The following is an 18,311-nucleotide window of genomic DNA, read 5'->3' as shown; positions in this document are numbered from 1 at the left end:
CAAAAATCAAAGAGAAGACAAATTACCAATATCAGGAGTGAAAGAGAGACAGAGGGAGAAATGGGAAGTTCATGTGTAATGGGTACAGGGTTTCAGTTTTGCAAAATGAAGACTTCTGGAGATGGATGATAGTGATTGTTCACAGTAAGGTAAATGTACTTAATGCCACAGAACTGTACACTTAAAAGTGGTCTAAAAGGCAAAATTTGTGTTATCGTATCTTTAAACGCAGTTTTAAAATAAATAATTATTTAAATGAAGCAATGGTTGTTACCAGGACCCCAAAGCAGAACACTGCGTGCAGGAGGGGTAGGCTGCTTATCCACAACTGCTACAAATGTTTGTCCTGCAGCTATTGGAATTCCAGGTGCCCATGACCCTGACCGACCTGAACTGAGCATCCTGGAGGGGCTGGTGCCTCTTAGGGGAATTCATCCCCTGATCCTCAGCCTCACGATGCCCAGCAGACACACCTGATGATCTCCGGTCATCCTAATGCCTTTGTTCCTGTGACATAGACCAGTCTGTGCAACTCTAAGCCTTACTCGGGACCTAGATAAGTATCTCTTCTCCAAGGCGCCCTGGCTGAGGGGGGGGGGTTGACACTAGTCTTCAGCAAGGCTTCTGACCCAGATACACAGCTCCTGACAAATGTCTGTGATCCAAAGCCAGAGCAATAAAAAGGGATTTCCAAACACTTTTAATGGGTAGACTTGAGTCAAAACAGACCATATATCCCCGCCCCACGGTGGGGTGCGAGACATGTGGTGTACGGAAGACCCACTCCCCGGCGCCACTCATGGGGGGCCCAAGTCCTTCTGATCGAGGCCCAGAAAAAAAAAAAAAAAGACCAGATGTCAAGGATTTATCTTCTTCCATAAAAATAAAACCCCCCTACATCCCCTCATACCCTGCATTTTCTGTCCTTTGAGTGCCTCTTCACTTATATTTCTGAATCAAACAGTTATTGGGTGACTTGGGGGGGAAGAGCAAGCATCGGCCAGTTTTCCCTGGCTTTCGGCTCATTGAAAATACTCCAAAGTTGATACAGCTTAAGAACTTCTGCTCCCATGGGCCATCTTTTGTCCTTTACAAAAGGTTGTCAAGGCTAGGGAATGCCAGGGTTTGTAAGTCTGTGGGCAACACACAACTCCAGTGCTCTGTAAACTCTTCCACTGGGGAGGGAAAAAATGAATTTTCAAGATTTTGTAGGAATTTGCCGTAATATTGGTATCAGAACTCAACAAAGAGCTCTTAATTGGATTAGGTGTATGTTTATATTTTAAGTATCCATTCATTAAGGAAAAGTAGAGAAATAGATCTTTTTATTATTTTTTTATTTTTATTTTTGGCCACACCTCAAGGCTTGTGGAATCTTAGTTCCCCAACCAGGGATTGAACCCATGCCCCCTGCAGTGGAATCTCAGAGTCCTAACTAGTGGACTTCCAGGGGATTTCCAAAAAGTAGATTTTTCTTTTTGCTCTTTGTGTGTTTAAATTTTTTATTGAAGTGAAAAAAGAGATTTCAAAAAGATCTCTTGGAAATCAGGTAGCTAATATAAAATATTCAATGGAAGACTTGAAAAAACAAGTTGAGCAAATCTTCCTGAAAGTTGAATAAACAGATAAAAGGAGTGATACAATTTTTAAGTCTTAGTAAAAGTGATCTAGATTTAGATTTTTAAAACTTTTCAGATACCGAAAACAGAGGAAAAGGCAGGGGAAATTCTCAAAGAAATAATGCAAGAATGCCCCTTAGAAATGAAGGCCATGTGTATCTAACACAAATGAATAAAGACTTAGACAAAGAGATGTTACTTAAAATTTCAAAATACTAAGTAAAAATAAATAGTAAATCCTTAAGAAAAAGAAGACAACCCAATAAAATATGTACAAGAACTGTGAACAGACAAGAATACTTAGGGACAGACTTCCCTGGTAGTCCAGTGGTTAAGACTCCATCTGCCTGCCAATGCAGGGGACATGGGTTTGATCCCTGGTCTGGGAAAATTTCACATGCTGTGGGGCAACTTAGCCCATGCACCACAAATACTGAAGCCTGTGCACCACAAGTAGAGAAATCCCACATGCAGAAACAGAGACCCAGTGCAGTCAAAAATAAAAGAATACATATGGATGAAAGATTGGCACATGAAAATAGATGCAACATACTGAAATGCAAATTCAAACCCCAAGGAGATGCCACTATAACCCTGCTTTTGTTGTTGTTGTTTAGTCACTAGTATCAACTCTTTTGCAACCCCATGGATTGTAGCCCATCCTCTGTCCATGGGATTTCTCAGGCAAGAATACTGGATGGAGTAGGTTGTCATTTCCTCCTCCAGGGGATTTTCCTGACCCAGGGATCTAACCTGTGTCTCCTGCTTAGCAAGTGGATTCTTTACCACTGAGGCACCAAGGAAGCCCCATACCCCGTTTAGAATGGCTAAAATAAAAAAGACTGACCATCCCAAGAATTAATGAGGATATGAAGCAACCCTCATATATTACTGGTGAGAATGCAAAATTGTATAGCCACTTTGAAAAATTTTACAGCAGTTTGGCACTAAAGCTGTAATAAATAAATAAACTCCAGATGAATTAAAGAGAAAGTTTATGGCATAAGCAGAAAAAAGAAACATGTATGATGCATGCAAATTAAGACTGAAGACAATATTTAAAATAAACAGATGGTTATAATGAGAAGTACATGGGCTTCCCAGGTGGTTCAGTGATAAGGAATCCACCTGTCAATGCAGGTTTGATCTCTGAGTTGGGAAGATCCCCTGGAGGAGGAAATGGCAACCCAATCCAGTATTCTTGCTTGGAAAATCCCATGGACACAAGTCCATGGGGTCGCAAAGAGTCAGACACGATTGAGCACACACACAATGAGAGGTACACAGGGGTTCTGAGAGTCCTGGGTTCAAAACGAGCTGCACTGGGACTAGTGAAATGACTTGAAATAAGGTGTTTCTCTTATCTTCAATTATTTGACCTATAAAATGAGGATAATAGAATAGTGAGGTTTTTTTTTTTTTTCCTTTAATGAAAGAGGGATAGTAACAGAGAGATGGAAAAGTACTTATAGTCAAACAGTACCTAAAGCACACACATCATCCCCTGGGAGAAGCCATTCCTGACCTCCTGGGTTACGGAGCTCTCCTCTGTATTCTGAGCCTTCCCTGGCTCTCATCATACTTGTTCTATCACAATCTTCTGGATGGTTTTCTACCCATTAACTCTGAACTCCTTTAGAACTTATATCGTCCATTAATCAATCATTCCTATGTCCTCAGAACCTGCTTCGCCTAAAGCAAGGAGCTTGATTCCCAGCAGGTGCTCAAACAAGATTGTTTTTGGCTTTGGGTTTGATTTGGTTTGGTTTGGTTGGTTGGTTTTATTTGTTGTATGGGTTTTTGTCTGAGTGATGACAACACTAGATACCCAATCAAGTATATTGGATGATGGGGTTCAGGACACACTACCCCAAAATATGGTACCTTGGCATGTTGACTATTTCAAGCAGAAGGAATTTAAGAAACAGCAGGTACAGGCAGGATTTTCTGACCTTTCTCTGAAATAGGTCATAAACTGTCATGTGAGAGGTACCTTCCCTCTACCCAGAGGAAAGGAGCATCCTTATCTCAAGACACAGAGACACTGATAAGAATCTGAACAGACAGGCCTTGATGTTTCCCTAGTTTATTACCCTTGGCTCACATTCTTTTTTTATCTTATCACATTTTCCCAGGACTCTTCATCAAATCTAGCATAAAACGCTCAGGTTTATCCACTTCTTCAGACCTTGTAAAACTTATTAAATGAATTAATATGTTTTTCTTGTTATCTTTTGTTACAGCAGCTCCAGCCAAGAATTTTGAAAGGTAGAGAAAAAAGATATTTTTCCTCCCTACACCATTATTAAACCAGCATTTGGTTACTGGAAATAACACATTATAACCAAGATATCATAGGAAATATCTCTGTAAATTTGTTCTCTTAAAGGGGGGTGTGCAGGAAAGGATGACCTCAGCAGGCCTGGGTTGCTCAATTCCTACACATACCAAAGAAAAGCCTGCCTCTGGGATTGGCACATGGATGGCTCCTAAGAGACAACTTCTGAGCCCCTGGAATATTTTGCCTGATAAGACTTTTTGTGTGTTTAAGACCTCAGTCCATGCTACCAGCAGGATCGAGTAAGTTTCTCCTAACAATGTGATTCATGGTAAATGTCTGGTTTTGCTCTGGGGAGATATGGTCTGAGTAGCCCGAGATCAGCCACATGAACTTTTGTGTTCCTATGTGACTGACTCCCAAGAAAAAAACATGGACACCAAGACTCAGAGTGTGTCCTGATTGGCAAAACTTCACATGTATTGTCCCACATCATTGCTTGGAGAATATATAAGCAATATGTCCCCATGCAACTCCTCTAGGAAGGGACCCCTGGGAATCTTGCACCTGGTTTCTCCTGGATTAAATCCCATACACCTTTTCCCTTTGCTGATTCTGATCTGTATCCTTTCACTGTAATAAACCAAACCATGCTTATAACAGCCTCTGAGTCCTGTGTGTCCTTCTAGCAGATCATCAAGCCTGAGAGTGGTCTTGCACAGGGAGCTTGTGCCCTTTACCCCACACTTTTGACAGAAGTATGACTACCTGTGTATTGCCCACTTTTATATTTATAATGAATCTTTGTCATTGCTACTTTCTCAGATCAGCCTTAAGTTTGGCACTGCATCAGCTAATTCACTAGTCTTTCTATATAAAAAAGAGGCCAAGGAACAGACTAGGCTCTCAATGAATACTTCTTAGATAAACACAACACTGTCAATCTTGTTATTTAATATTTGGCTCTGCCAGGTCTTAGTTGTGGCATGAAAACTCCAGCATGTGGGAACTAGTTCCCTGACCAGGGATTGAACCCTGCATTGGGAGTGCAGGTCCCCTGCATTGGGAGTGCAGAGTCTTAGTCACTGGACCACCAGGGAAGTCCTTGGTTATTTTAGTTCTAAGTGTAAGGCATAGATGTCACTCAGCCTTATATCAACAGAATCAAGTATGTGAACCCATACTTGAGGTGTGGGAAGTCCGGTTGACCTCTTTCACCCTTATGAGTCTCCTCTCCTTGTTTTCCTCTTGCTTTGTGGCCACCATACTCATCACTTTTTTTCTAGGTCTTTTCCCTGTGTTCCTCCTTTGCACTTCAACTATTCTTGTGTCTGTCTGCCCCATCTGTGTCATATCCCTTATGGCAAACACCATATATATCCACGATACCTCACTTATTTCACCATAGCAATCATTTAGTGTCAATATTTTAATTCCTATTTTAGAAATGGAGAGAGACCCAAAGATATAAATACCTTTCCTACCATCATACAGTGAATGTCAGAGCCAGGGTCAAAACTAATGGCTAGTTCATGTCACGGCCTATAAAGGAGACAGAGTAGGTAGGACTCAAGTCATTTGGCCTTAGTGAGATGCCCTGCTCCCTTTCCCTCTTCTACCTATGTTCTAATCCTTTCATCCAATTCTACAGCCTAGGGACTTGTCACATATTGTGTAGCAAATTTGGACACCCTACATTTAAGTCTTTTTATTTAAACCATAGATTTTCAGTCCTTTTGGGTCAGGAAGTATCTTTATCTCTGTATTAAGAGGGAGAAATAATTACATTTATCATTCCTTAAGCAGAGTGGATTCTCCTCAAGCAGAATCTTAGAAAAAAAGCAGTAGTGTCTTTTTCAAAACTGTTTTCAGGGGTGTGAAAATACAAATGGAAGCTTGGAAATGTAACCTGCTCTTCTTGTATATAGTTGGGGGCTTCTGAGTGAGATCTGTGACTGTTAAGGTAATGGATGATTTTGCAGAGGAAATAAGAGACTCTCGGCTGCTCCCACCCTACCTCTGAATAACTCTGAAGAATACACGTTTACAGGGGATGCTATGGCATTTTGTCAGGAGGCTTGTGGCATAAGTTTTTTCTCTGTCTCCCCATAAATTGTCCCCAAGAGGTTTAGTGTTCTATTTTCTGTAGCACTATAAGGTAAGCATATTATTTTTAAAGGTTTGTTTTTATATCAATGATTTCATCTAGAACACCATCTGGGTCAACACTTCATCTGTAATAGGTAGTCTGTGCTTCACATATTGGGAAATCCTTCAAGAGAACAAAGCCTTTTTTTTTTTAACGAAGCCTTTTAAATTGAACAATTTTATATAATTTTTAAATTTTATAAAAAACATCAGATTATAACTGAAGTAGCTCAGATGGTACAGTGTCTGCCTGCAATGCAGGAGACCCAGGTTTGATCTCCGGGACGGGAAGATCCCCTGGAGAAGGAAACCACTCCAGTACTCTTGCCTGGAGAATCCCATGGACCGAGGAGCCTGGTGGGCTACAGTCCGTGGGGTCGCAAAGAGTCAGACACAACTGACTTCACTCACTCACTCACATCAAATTATAACTGACACCACCAGTTCTGTATTCAACACTTCCAGAGCTACTCTGAGAAGAGAGCTAGGTTTTTGAACTTCAAACTTGAACCCCCAAATCTACTTGTTACTGCAGTCAAGAGATAACTGTTTTGTGAAAACAAACTCTTTGTGAGGCTGAGGTAATACATGTAAAGAACCTAGCACACATACTCCGTAAATGTGAGTTTTTATAGTAACTCCTATTATCATTAGACAAAAAGAACTCAATAAATTAAGTTGTAGTCATAATTGTTTACAGCTCCAGGGTAGCTTGGTTGGTAAAGAATCCGCCTGCAATGTAGGAAACCCCAGTTCAATTCCTGGGTCAGGAAGATCCGCTGCAGAAGGGATAGGCTACCCACTCTAGTATTCTTGGGCTTCCTTGGTGGCTCAGCTGGTAAACAATCTGCCTGCACTGCAGGAGACCTGGGTTCAATCCCTGGGTAGGGAAGATCTCTTGGAGAAGGAAATTGCTACCCACTCCAGTATTCTGACCTGGAGAATTCCATGGACTGTATAGTCCATGGGGTCGTATTAGAGTCGGACATGACTGAGCAACTTTCACTTTCCAGGGTTGATCAGCCATTTGTGACCAAACAGCACAGATCAAAATCAAGAACAGTGACTTACAATTTTCTGTGTACTGAAGATTGATATCAGCATTGAAACAGGAGCAGATAGTTTTCAGAGTGACAACATCATTAGAAGTATTTGGCAGGGAAGATGGGCACCTCACAAAATTTGAAGGGATGGGTACTCAGTCTTGCCGCTCTAGAGAATTTCGAGGTCTTACATCCCAACTCATTGCATGAAGCTAGCATAACATTGATACCAAAGTTTAAGAAAAAAAATACATGAAATAAAAGTATATGCTAGGTCAACTCATGAGGACACACATAATCCTAAACAATTAGGACATAGATTACTCATGACAAAATTGGTTTATATTAGGAATATAAAATTGGCTTAAACACAGAAACCTATCAATGTAATTCAACCCATTATCATATTAATAGAGGAAAATGATCATCTCAATAGATGCACTTTAAGTGTTCTATGAAATTCAACATATAATCAAGATGAATACTCTAAGCAAAGTAAAATCGAATGACTCTGATAAAGTATCTACAAAAAAAAAGCACAGTTACACATCATGGGGAAATACTGAAAATTCTCCATTTCTCATCAGGGATAAAACAAGGATGTACACTATCACCAGTTCTATTCAACATTATTTTACTAGGTGGGTCTCCCTAATGCCATGAGAAAAAGAAATAAAAGCTATAATGCTTAAAATGACAGGAATGAAATTATTATTATTCAAAGATGATATGATTATGTATGCTGAAAATTGAAAATGACTTAAAGGTAAACTTTTGAACTTAATAAGCATATTTAGCAAGGTTGCTGGGTAGAAAAAAATGGCACACAAAAATATAAAATATCCCCAAAAGGTGTAATTTTCAGTGGCATCAAATACCTAGAAATAAATTTAACAAAAGATGTATAAGACTTCTTTGGACAAAACTGCAAAACTTTATTGAATTTTTTGTTTCAAACTTTAAGTCAATGTTATAGTAGTTTCAGACGCAATACTGCGAGAATTTTAACAGCCATATTTCCGTCTCAAGAACAGCCTGCGTGGTTACAGTTTGTCTTCATTCAAATCTGTGGTTGCCCTTCACCTGTAAGTTAACAAGCATTTGGGATTATTAGTTAGAACTTTATTGACACTAAAGGGATACAGAGAACACTACAGTTTTAGTTTTATAAATTAGTTTTATAAAATGGACTAAAATCGGAACTCTAAGGATGACCAACCCTTGGCTTATCTACAGTTAAACCTCTGTAGAGACTTTGAAGGTAGACTTTCAGGCACATTAACAACATTTGCTAAACACATCACTCTTTCTAGTGGTACAGAGAAACAAAGAGACTATTCAAGTTCATACACAAAACCCAATGCTTCTATTCAGACGTAGTTTTAAGTAGAAAGTACAATTTTTTATATTTTCAGTAAAAATCCAATCAAACAATAAAAAAACCTAAGAAACAAAAGAAACTTTTGAAAGTTCATTTAAATGTTTTGACTTGAAAAAATAGAACTGCTGCCCTGCCGCGCGTCGGGACCGGGGTCCGGTGCGGAGAGCCCTTCGTCCCGGGACACGGGGCACGACCGGAAAGGCGGCTGCCCCCTCGCCCGTCACGCACCGCACGTTCGTGGGGAACCTGGTGCTAAACCATTCGTAGACGACCTGCTTCTGGGTCGGGGTTTCGTACGTAGCAGAGCAGCTCCCTCGCTGCGATCTATTGAAAGTCAGCCCTCGACACAAGGGTTTGAAAGATAAAAGAAAAAAAAAAAAGAGAAAAAAAAAAGAAAGAAAAAATAGAACTGCTTAAATAAAAAACAGAAAAGCTAGTACTGCATTTGCTTGGGCTGTAATGTAGAAAAGTACAAAAACTCTCTGTGAGCCAGTTTAGCCCTTACCTAGTAGTAGGTTAACCATTTGTCCCTGTTTGCATCCATACTCCTGCTGTAACTAGTGACTCTTTATACACACTTTAAAGCATTCCAGTTTGTATAAATTATGCGGTTATGCTAGTTTTAAGCCATTACCATCAAAGGTAAAAATCACATTGTGAAGGAAAACAGTACCATTTCTCAGTCTAGAAAGAGAAAAAAACCTGGAAAGCCAAATATCCAGATAGATAGACAATATACTCAATATTTGTCTTTTTCATAATCCTTATTGTGGCTACTTGGAATTTTGTATTTTCTCCAAGATCATTTAGATTAGTGGGTCTTCTACTCACAAATATTTTTTAAAGAGCAATCTCGATTTATGGGTTGTATTACTATTACTTTTCCTTCTCTTAATGATTCATACCTGTCTTAAGAATCCCCTTCCTTTCCCATTAGGTTTATTTTGTTGCCTTTTATTATTTTTTTTATATTAGATGTTCATGTAGTTTATTACCTTTTCCTTTTTTGATAGCATATGTAATTCAAGGCTACAATCTTCCTATAAGTACATCTTAGCCATGTTCAACGGGTTCCTGAAAGTAGCCTGAAAACTGTCTTATAATGTAAAATGTAATGTAAAATGGACCAAGATTATAAAGTGAAAATATTTAGAAGACTAATGCAGGGTAACTTCTTCCCTAAACATCAAGTGCTTCACTTATGATCTTTGAAATTCAATCTTACCGATTTGATGCCTCAAGGCACAAAATTTTCATGCCACATTTGACATGGTTAGAGGTGATTATATCAGCGTCCACATTTTATTAAGAACAGTAGCTTATTAAGGCTGACAGTGGAGACAGGGAGCATACTCAACGTAGGTTATGTTACTAACACTAACCTCGAGCATCCCTAACTACATGCACTCTCTCTACTTGATCAGATCAGCAACAGAGATTAGAAAACCAGACTGTTTCTTTTGAGGCTTCATTCAGGAAAGGATTTAAAATGCAACTGTTTACAATTTTGTCAAATATACATAAATAAAACTGGAAAAAATAAAATGCAATTGTCTTTAAGAGCCAGAGAATTCAGAATTCAACAGAATCTGAGGAGAGGCATCAGAACTTGAAAAGAAAAACAAACTCAAGCAAAGTGTATTTTGTTCATTTTCTTAGTAGTGATGGAACTTCAAATGTAATTTGACTCAGGTCAGGATTTGATGATTTATAATAAAAAAATCTCATAAAGCAGCTTATCTTTGTATTACATGCAACAGAACCAGAATAAGCAAAAATGAGAACTAAAAATAATTTTTCAATATCTGATTTGAAGTCACTGTTTTTAGAAGAGCAAAGATGAGTTTAGAAGTTAAGGAGTTTGCCCAGAAGTCACACAAATTACATTAGAGTTGGTACTAGAACCTACTTCAGGGTTTCAGTATATTTCATACAAACTGATGTGTGTTACTGCAGAGCTCTATAAAAGTATCTGAAAACTATTAACTGTTGGTTGAAAGGCTTATACTTAAAATTTTTTTTATAATTCAGTATGGCTTTGACCCAAATTTGTTTCTGTAAGAGGCATTTAAGTCAGGCATTTAAGCTCTGAACTACATTTCAAATCATCTGTATATGTGAACTGTTATTAAAATAACAGTAATCCTATCTCTATATTATTGAAAATATTATGGAAAACAGACACTCTGTAATTCACATGCTTAATAAGATAACATACCTGCTTCTGGCATTTTCATGGGCTCTGGATCTGGCAGTACCTTCCCCTCAACATCAGGACCATCTCCATGCTCACCACCGGTCTTCGGCTCAGGACCACCTCCATGCTCACCACCGGTCTTCGGCTCAGGCTCAGCCAGTTCCTGTTGATCAGCCTCCAGGGCAGGCCCTTGCAAATAAAAAGTTTATCAAGTTAAGAAATAAAACATTAAAGTATGAATAAAGTTAAGTTGCTCAGTCCTGTCTGACTCTTTGCGACTCCATGGACTGTAGCCCACCAGGTCTCTCTGCCCATGGGGTTTTCCAGGCAAGAATACTGGAGTGGGTTGCTATTTCCTTCTCCAGGTCATCTTCCCCACCCAGGGATGGAACCCAGGTCTCCCACACTGCAGGCCAATGCTTTACCCTCTGAGACACCAAGGAGGCTGAAATATGAATAAGAGAATGGCAATATTCCTTCAGGGTTAAGAGAATGGCAATATTCCTTCAGGGTTATGAAATAAGAGCCTTAGGCTACTACGGTAATAAATGTGATGCATGAGAATCACAAGAGCATTATTTCAGGAGTCTGTTCCCAAACACCAGGAAAACAGGGTTTCATTACCCCTCTTCCTTTCACAAGACTGCCCTCAAACAAATTAGGTACTTCTTTTGTACTTATGCATACTGTAATTTGACTGTATTTATCAATGATCTGTTGTATCTGACTAGACTGTGAGCTCCCTTACATGGCATGAGCAGATAATAAATAGAGTGGGGGAAAAAAGTCTTCAAAAATGTAGTGTTATGAATAACAGAAAAACTAAAGAACTATTTCAGATTAAATTAAATAGACATAACAACTAAATGCATCACATGATCCTGGACTGGACTCTGGATCAAAAAAAATTCTATAAAGGGAATTATCAGGACAACTGGAGGTATTTGAACATACACTGTGTATTTAATGATTGCATATTCTTACTAATTTCTTGATTTTGATAACCATACGGTGATCAGCCAAAAAATGACTTTTTTTTTTGTTTTTGGGCTATATATGTATTACTGTACTTACAGTAAAAGGTCATAATGTGTTAACCTTTATCTAAATAACTCAGTATTAAAAACAGCAAACACATCAATAAGTGTGTATATGTGTGTGTGTATATACAGGGGAAGGGAAGAGAATATGAAACCAATGTGGTAAAAACTATTAACAATTGGTAAATCTAAGTGAAAAGTATCAGTTAATTGTTCTAGGCTTGCAAATTTTATGTAAATTTTGTTTTAGAAATATAAAGCAAAAATTAAAGAGAAAATACGACATCTGCATTGTACTTCAGGAAGCCAAGAATTATTTTTAATTGTGGTTTAAAGACATATTAACAGGGAATTCCCTGGAGGTCCAGTGGTTAGGCCTCCACACTTTTATTGCCAAGTGCCCAGGTTCAATCCATGATCAGGGAACTAAGATCCCACTAAGTCATGTGGCATGCTCAAAAAAAATTTTTTTAGACAACAACAACAACAAAAATTTACCACCTTAACCATTTTTAAGTGTATAGTTCAGTAATGCATCATTAGCAGAAACTAGAAATGGACTTTACATATTTTTTTCCTGTATTATGAAACCTTTCTTTTAAATGTCTAAGAATAATTATTTCTGTATAATTGCTGTAGTGTACTGAAAACAGTGAGCCTCTGCTATCTACAAAGCCTGAAGTCTACACCACATACAGAATTTCAATTACAATTAAAATGTAATTTTCTGAAGGGTTATCTGAGGGGATTTGCGGGTCTATGACAATCTTACATTTGTGATGCCCACCCTCTACTATTGGGATAACCAGAAACTTATTTCATTAAAATAAATAAAAGTTATATTTAAGTCCAAAAGTCCAGTACATGACTTTCCATAAATGAATCCCATTTTTGGTACCAATAGTAACAGCGAAATTATGAATAACAGTCAAATATACAGCGAGGATAAAGGAAGTATGATAGAGGGAAATGAATGGGCATAGTTGCCCATCAAATTCTAGAAACTTTTACTAGTGGCCCGAATTACCTAAATGCTTTGCTTCAAAATACTATATATATGCAGGAGAAATAATTTGTCTTTATGTTAATCTTAGAATAATCAATCTTCTGAGGACTTCCTTGGTGGCACAGTAGAAAGGAACCCACCTGCATTGCATAGGATATGGGTTCAATCTCTGGTTTGGGAAGATTCCGCATGCTGCGCAGCAACTAAGCCCGTGTGCCACAACTACTGAGCCCTCTCAAGTCACAATTACTGAGTCTGTATACCACAACTACTGAGCACACACACTACGACTACTGAAGGAAGCCTGTGCCCTCTAGGGCCCATGAATCACAATTACTAAGGCTGTGTGCCATAACTACTGAAGCCTGCGGGCCTAGAGCCTGTCCTCCACAAATATAAGCCACCACAGTGAGAAGCCTGCACACTGCAACAAAGAGTAGCCCCTGCCCATAAGAGACAGAGAGCCCACTCTTGTCTCTACTAACAAGAGAGAGCCCACATGCTGCAATAACACAACCAAAACTATTTTTTTAAAAAAATCACACTAAACCAGTATGCCAGTACCCTGAACTATTCAGCTTTTATCAAACTTCCATGTAAAAATACCAATTACATAAATAATGGCCATCATTCATGACTCATTTCTGGAGTCTCTGTCCTACTACATTGAACTGGGCCAATACTGAGAAACATTACAGTTCAGACAGTTGAGTTTTAAGCAAAATCATTCCACCTTTTTTACAGCCACATTCACAATAAGGAGACTCAAACTTTGGAGTGAAATACAGATTTTGTACTCAATAGTCAAACGCTCTTTAACACAGCCCTTGAGCCTCAATTTTCTCATTTATAAAATGGAGGAAATTTATTATAGTGAGGGATCACCCCAAGCTACAAACTATACTCTCTTCACTTTTCCAGCCAATTTTCAGGCCATGTTTAAGATCACTTTCTACTGCTTTCTATTACTAGTATATCATAATACATGAGACATAAAAGTGCACGCATGCATGCATGTGTGTACACACACACCCAGAGGCATTCCTCTTCCCTTTCCCTTCACCTGGAAATGCAGATGCTCCTTCATTCTTTCTCTCTGGACGAGGTGGAATGTTCTTACTTGCAATTGTTGGCTCCTCTTCAGGTTCCTCAACCTCGATCTAGGGATGTGTGTGCAAAAATGAAAAGCTGTGTTACTAATACATGTCAACAATATACAGAATATAAACATATATTTGATCATAAATAAATCTAAAGACATTTTCCAATACTATTCACACTTACTCTTAATAAACGTACTCTTCCCACAGTGAGGCTATTCTAAGAACAGCTACCCACAGACTTTAGAAGCTATTTTAATCAATGTTGGGATGAATGTGTGCAATTTTGTTAATAAGCTTGAGAAGAACATCATCAGTCACATTCCCCAGGAACATAACAGCATACATCCAGGCAACACCAGAGTCTAATCCTCCTGGATCAATGTTCCTTATTACACGGAATACCTTTATCATTATATTGTTCAACAATACTTAAAGGAAATTAATTTCTAATAAAAAAAAACATCAAATGTTAAAACGTTAAAGCCACACTTACAAGTGCCCTGGGATATCCACGACCAAAACCTCTTCCTTTAGGCCTGTATGTTGACTTTATTCTCCGACTCATATTTCCCACTGAAAACAGAATACTGTCATTTGGAAAATGCCCTTAAGAGAAAAATTTTATTTGAACACTTCCCTGGCCAAATGATGATGTATACAATTTTTGTAAAATTGAAAATATTGTCAAAATAACTCTCAAGGTAATTTAATTGTGTGCACGCTTTCCAATTACACCAAATCTGGCAACTTGCAAAAGCAACTGTTTATGTTATGGCTAAGTAGACAGAAAAATCATCCTAAAACACACTTTCTTTTTTTAAATCACGCCACGTGGCTTTTGGGATCTTAGTTCCCAGACCAAGGTTTGAACCAAGGCCCACCACAGTAAAGCATGTAGTCCTAACCACGGGGCAATCAGGGAACTACCAAGAATACACTTCTGATGAGTTTTGGTTTCACAACTTGATTCACCATCATGGAGACTTAAAACTTGAGTGACTACTGATAGGAGTGTCACATTCTCATTTGCCAAGCCCTCCACCCCCCGCCCCCCCACCTCCATAAAGCTTTGTTGAAACACAAAACCACACACACTCCTTTATAGTTTGTTTATAGCTATTTTTGCACTAAAATGGCAGACTCGAGCTATGGAAGTTAAGATCTTATGAGACACTCTCCTTCCTTTGCACCCTTTTCGAAGCATTACAAATCTAGCAATGCAGTCCAAAACCCCCACAGCCGTTGGTTTCTAGGACCTTTCCATTACCTCCTGCCCCGACCCCAGGTCCCGAGCACCGAAACCGCCTCTGGATTCTGTGCTGTGGTCAGTTCCAGAGCCTCCAAGAACCAGACACAACAAATAATGTACCCGTGACTCACCCCACCTTCATCTGACTCACTGACCTCGTCCACCGACCACCCTCCCTCTCCCGCCACCAGGACAAGAGCTGTGGCGGCCACGACACCTGTGAGGAGTAAGACAACTCCAGAACGTTTCTCCCCATAGGCAAAAGACCGCACTGCCCAACTCGCCAGAAACCCGCTGGCTCGCACTCACATTCACGAACACTTAAACTCGAGGCAGATCTGTGGCCCTACCTGATGATCTCAGCCAACTAGAAAGAACCAGACCTTAAGACGTGACACGAACAGCTGGGAACCTAGAGAACGTTACAAATGTTGCACCCCAATGGCCGACGAAGGGCACGCAACACTGGCCATCTGCACTGCGTCTCGGAGCACTACGTGAGCTGGATTCCCCGACCCCCCCCCCCCCCCCCCGGAGGGATGACAACCCCGCCTCCTGCCACATCCCCTCAAGTGTAACTCCCCTGTTCTTGTGCTCATCGTCAGTCCTTAAGGCTCCAGGACCCTTTTAAGATCCCTCTAATAGCACCCGAAGACTCACCCCCAACCATCCTCTGACGCCCACACCTCCACCGCCCACTGTCCTAACCCTGCTGCCACCAGGACAAGAGCTATGGCGGCTGACCTCGAGGGCCTTCCCCTTCAAATATTATAGATGGCACCGCCTGACACGCCCAAAGCCCTCTGGCTCCCCTTGACACATATGCACACTTAAACTCCAGACAGGAAATATCGGTGGGCCTACCCTGTTGGTCTCAGCCAAACAGAAGGAAGCGAAAGTTAAGATGCGACACGCAGTGTTCAACACCGAGACCACCTTGCACACTGCACCGCAAAGGCCGATGGGGAAGTGCGCAACCCTGCGCATGCGCACTGTGTCTCTGGTGCGCCACTTCGGCTGGTTTCCCCGCCCCTCCCCCCTCACTCCGCAAGGATGACTCCCCCCCCCCGCCCCCTCCCCTCAAACTGTAACTCCCCTTTCTGTGCTCTGTCGTCAGTCCTAAGGCCTCCAGGACCCAGATCCCTCCAATAGCACCCCAAGACTCACCCCCACCTTCATCTGACTCCCTGACCCCTGCCGCCCACTCCCCTAACCCTACTGCTACCAGGACAAGAGCTCTGGCCGCTGACCTCGAGGACCTCCCTCTTCAAAAGTTAAAGATGGTAAAAGTTATTTAGCAACTATGGTATTCTTATTCTGAAGATTTTGGCACACTCAGGCTATCTGAGATACTGGTAATGATCCTTTTGTGAAAAATGTACACAGATGCAGGTCTGTAATATAAAAATTTTAAGACATTAAAAAAAAAAGTTAAAGATGGCACCGCCTGACGTGCCCAAAGCCCTCTGGCTCCCCCTGACACACGTGCACACTTCAAGTCCAGACAGGAAATATCAGCGGGCCTACCCGGTTGTTCTCAGCCAAACAGAAAGAAGCAAAACCTAAGATGCGATGCGCACAGTTCGGCACCCAGACCACACTGCACACACCGCACCGCAAGGGTCGACGTAGAAGTGCGCAACCCTGGGCATGCGCACTATGTCCCTAGTACGCCACTTGGCTGGTTTCCCTGCCCCTCCTCCCTCGCCTCGAGCGTGACTCCCCCTCGCCCCTCCCCCCCCCGCCACATCCCCTCCAGGTATAACTCCCGTTTCTGTGCTCCATCGTCAGTCCTAAGGCCTCCAGGACACACATCCCTCCAATAGCACCCCACGATTCACCCCCACCTTCGTCTGACTCCCACACCTCCACCGACCACTGCCCTAACTCTCCTGCCATCAGAACAAGAGCTATGGCCGCTGAACTCGAGGGCTTTCCTCTTCACAAGTTAAAGATGGCAGCGCCTGACCCGCCGAAAGCCCTCTGGCTCCGCCTGACACACACGCACACTTAAACTCCACACAGGAAATATCGGGGGCCTACCCGGGTGGTCTCAGCCAAGCAAAAAGAAACAAAAGCTAACGAGCGATGCGCAGAGTTCGGCACCCTGACCACATTGCACACACTGCACCGCAAGGGTCGACGCGGAAGTGCACAACCCTGGGCATGCGCACTATGTCTCTGGTGCGCCACGTGGGCTGGCTTCCCTGCCCCAGCCCCCTCTCCGCAAAAATGACTCCCCCCCGACCACCGCCACCTCCCCTCAATGTATAACTCCCCTTTCTGCGCTATCCTTAGTCCTAAGGCCTCCAGGACCCAGATCCCTCTAATAGCACCCGAAGACTCACCCCCAACCATCCTCTGACGCCCACACCTCCACCGCCCACTGTCCTAACCCTGCTGCCACCAGGACAAGAGCTATGGCGGCTGACCTCGAGGGCCTTCCTCTTCAAAAATTATACATGGCACCGCCTGACCCGCCCAAAGCCCTCTGGTTCCCCTTAACACACATGCACACTTAAACTCCAGACAGGAAGTATCGGTGGGCCTACCCTGTTGGTCTCAGCCAAACAGAAGGAAGCGAAAGTTAAGATGGGATGCGCAGGGTTCAACACCGAGACCACCTTGCACACTGCACCGCAAAGGCTGACGGGGAAATGCGCAACCCTGCGCATGCGCACTGTGTCTCTGGTGCGCCACTTCGGCTGGTTTCCCCGCCCCTCACCTCACTCCGCAAGGATGACTCCCCCCCCGCCCCCGCCCCCTCCCCTCAAAGTATAACTCCCCTTTCTGTGCTCTGTCGTCAGTCCTAAGGCCTCCAGGACCCAGATCCCTCCAATAGCACCCCAAGACTCACCCCCACCTTCATCTGACTCCCTGACCCCTGCCGCCCACTCCCCTAACTCTACTGCTACCAGGACAAGAGCTCTGGCCGCTGACCTCGAGGACCTCCCTCTTCAAAAGTTAAAGATGGTAAAAGTTATTTAGCAACTATGGTATTCTTATTCTGAAGATTTTGGCACACTCAGGCTATCTGAGATACTGGTAATGATCCTTTTGTGAAAAATGTACACAGATGCAGGTCTGTAATATAAAAATTTTAAGACATTAAAAAAAAAAGTTAAAGATGGCACCGCCTGACGTGCCCAAAGCCCTCTGGCTCCCCCTGACACACGTGCACACTTCAAGTCCAGACAGGAAATATCAGCGGGCCTACCCGGTTGTTCTCAGCCAAACAGAAAGAAGC

General features: G+C 41.7%; 1 protein-coding gene across 1 annotated transcript; it reads right to left on the bottom strand.

The window, feature by feature from the left end:
- Positions 1-8,002: 8,002 nt before the first annotated feature.
- Positions 8,003-16,978, bottom strand: LOC122435079 (X antigen family member 5-like). The gene is made up of 5 exons (XM_043458959.1): positions 16,912-16,978; positions 14,309-14,388; positions 13,776-13,872; positions 10,688-10,855; positions 8,003-8,171 (listed from the first exon to the last, which is right to left on the bottom strand). Exons 1-5 carry the CDS (start codon positions 16,961-16,963, stop codon positions 8,149-8,151), a joined length of 420 nt encoding a protein of 139 aa, XP_043314894.1. The 5' UTR covers positions 16,964-16,978; the 3' UTR covers positions 8,003-8,148.
- Between the last annotated feature and the right edge of the window lie 1,333 nt (positions 16,979-18,311).

This window comes from Cervus canadensis, chromosome X (assembly GCF_019320065.1).
Source record: "Cervus canadensis isolate Bull #8, Minnesota chromosome X, ASM1932006v1, whole genome shotgun sequence".
Classification (NCBI taxonomy): Eukaryota; Metazoa; Chordata; class Mammalia; order Artiodactyla; family Cervidae; genus Cervus; species Cervus canadensis.
The sequence above is the reverse complement of the archived record's forward strand: the minus strand, read 5'-3'. Positions and strand labels throughout refer to the sequence as shown.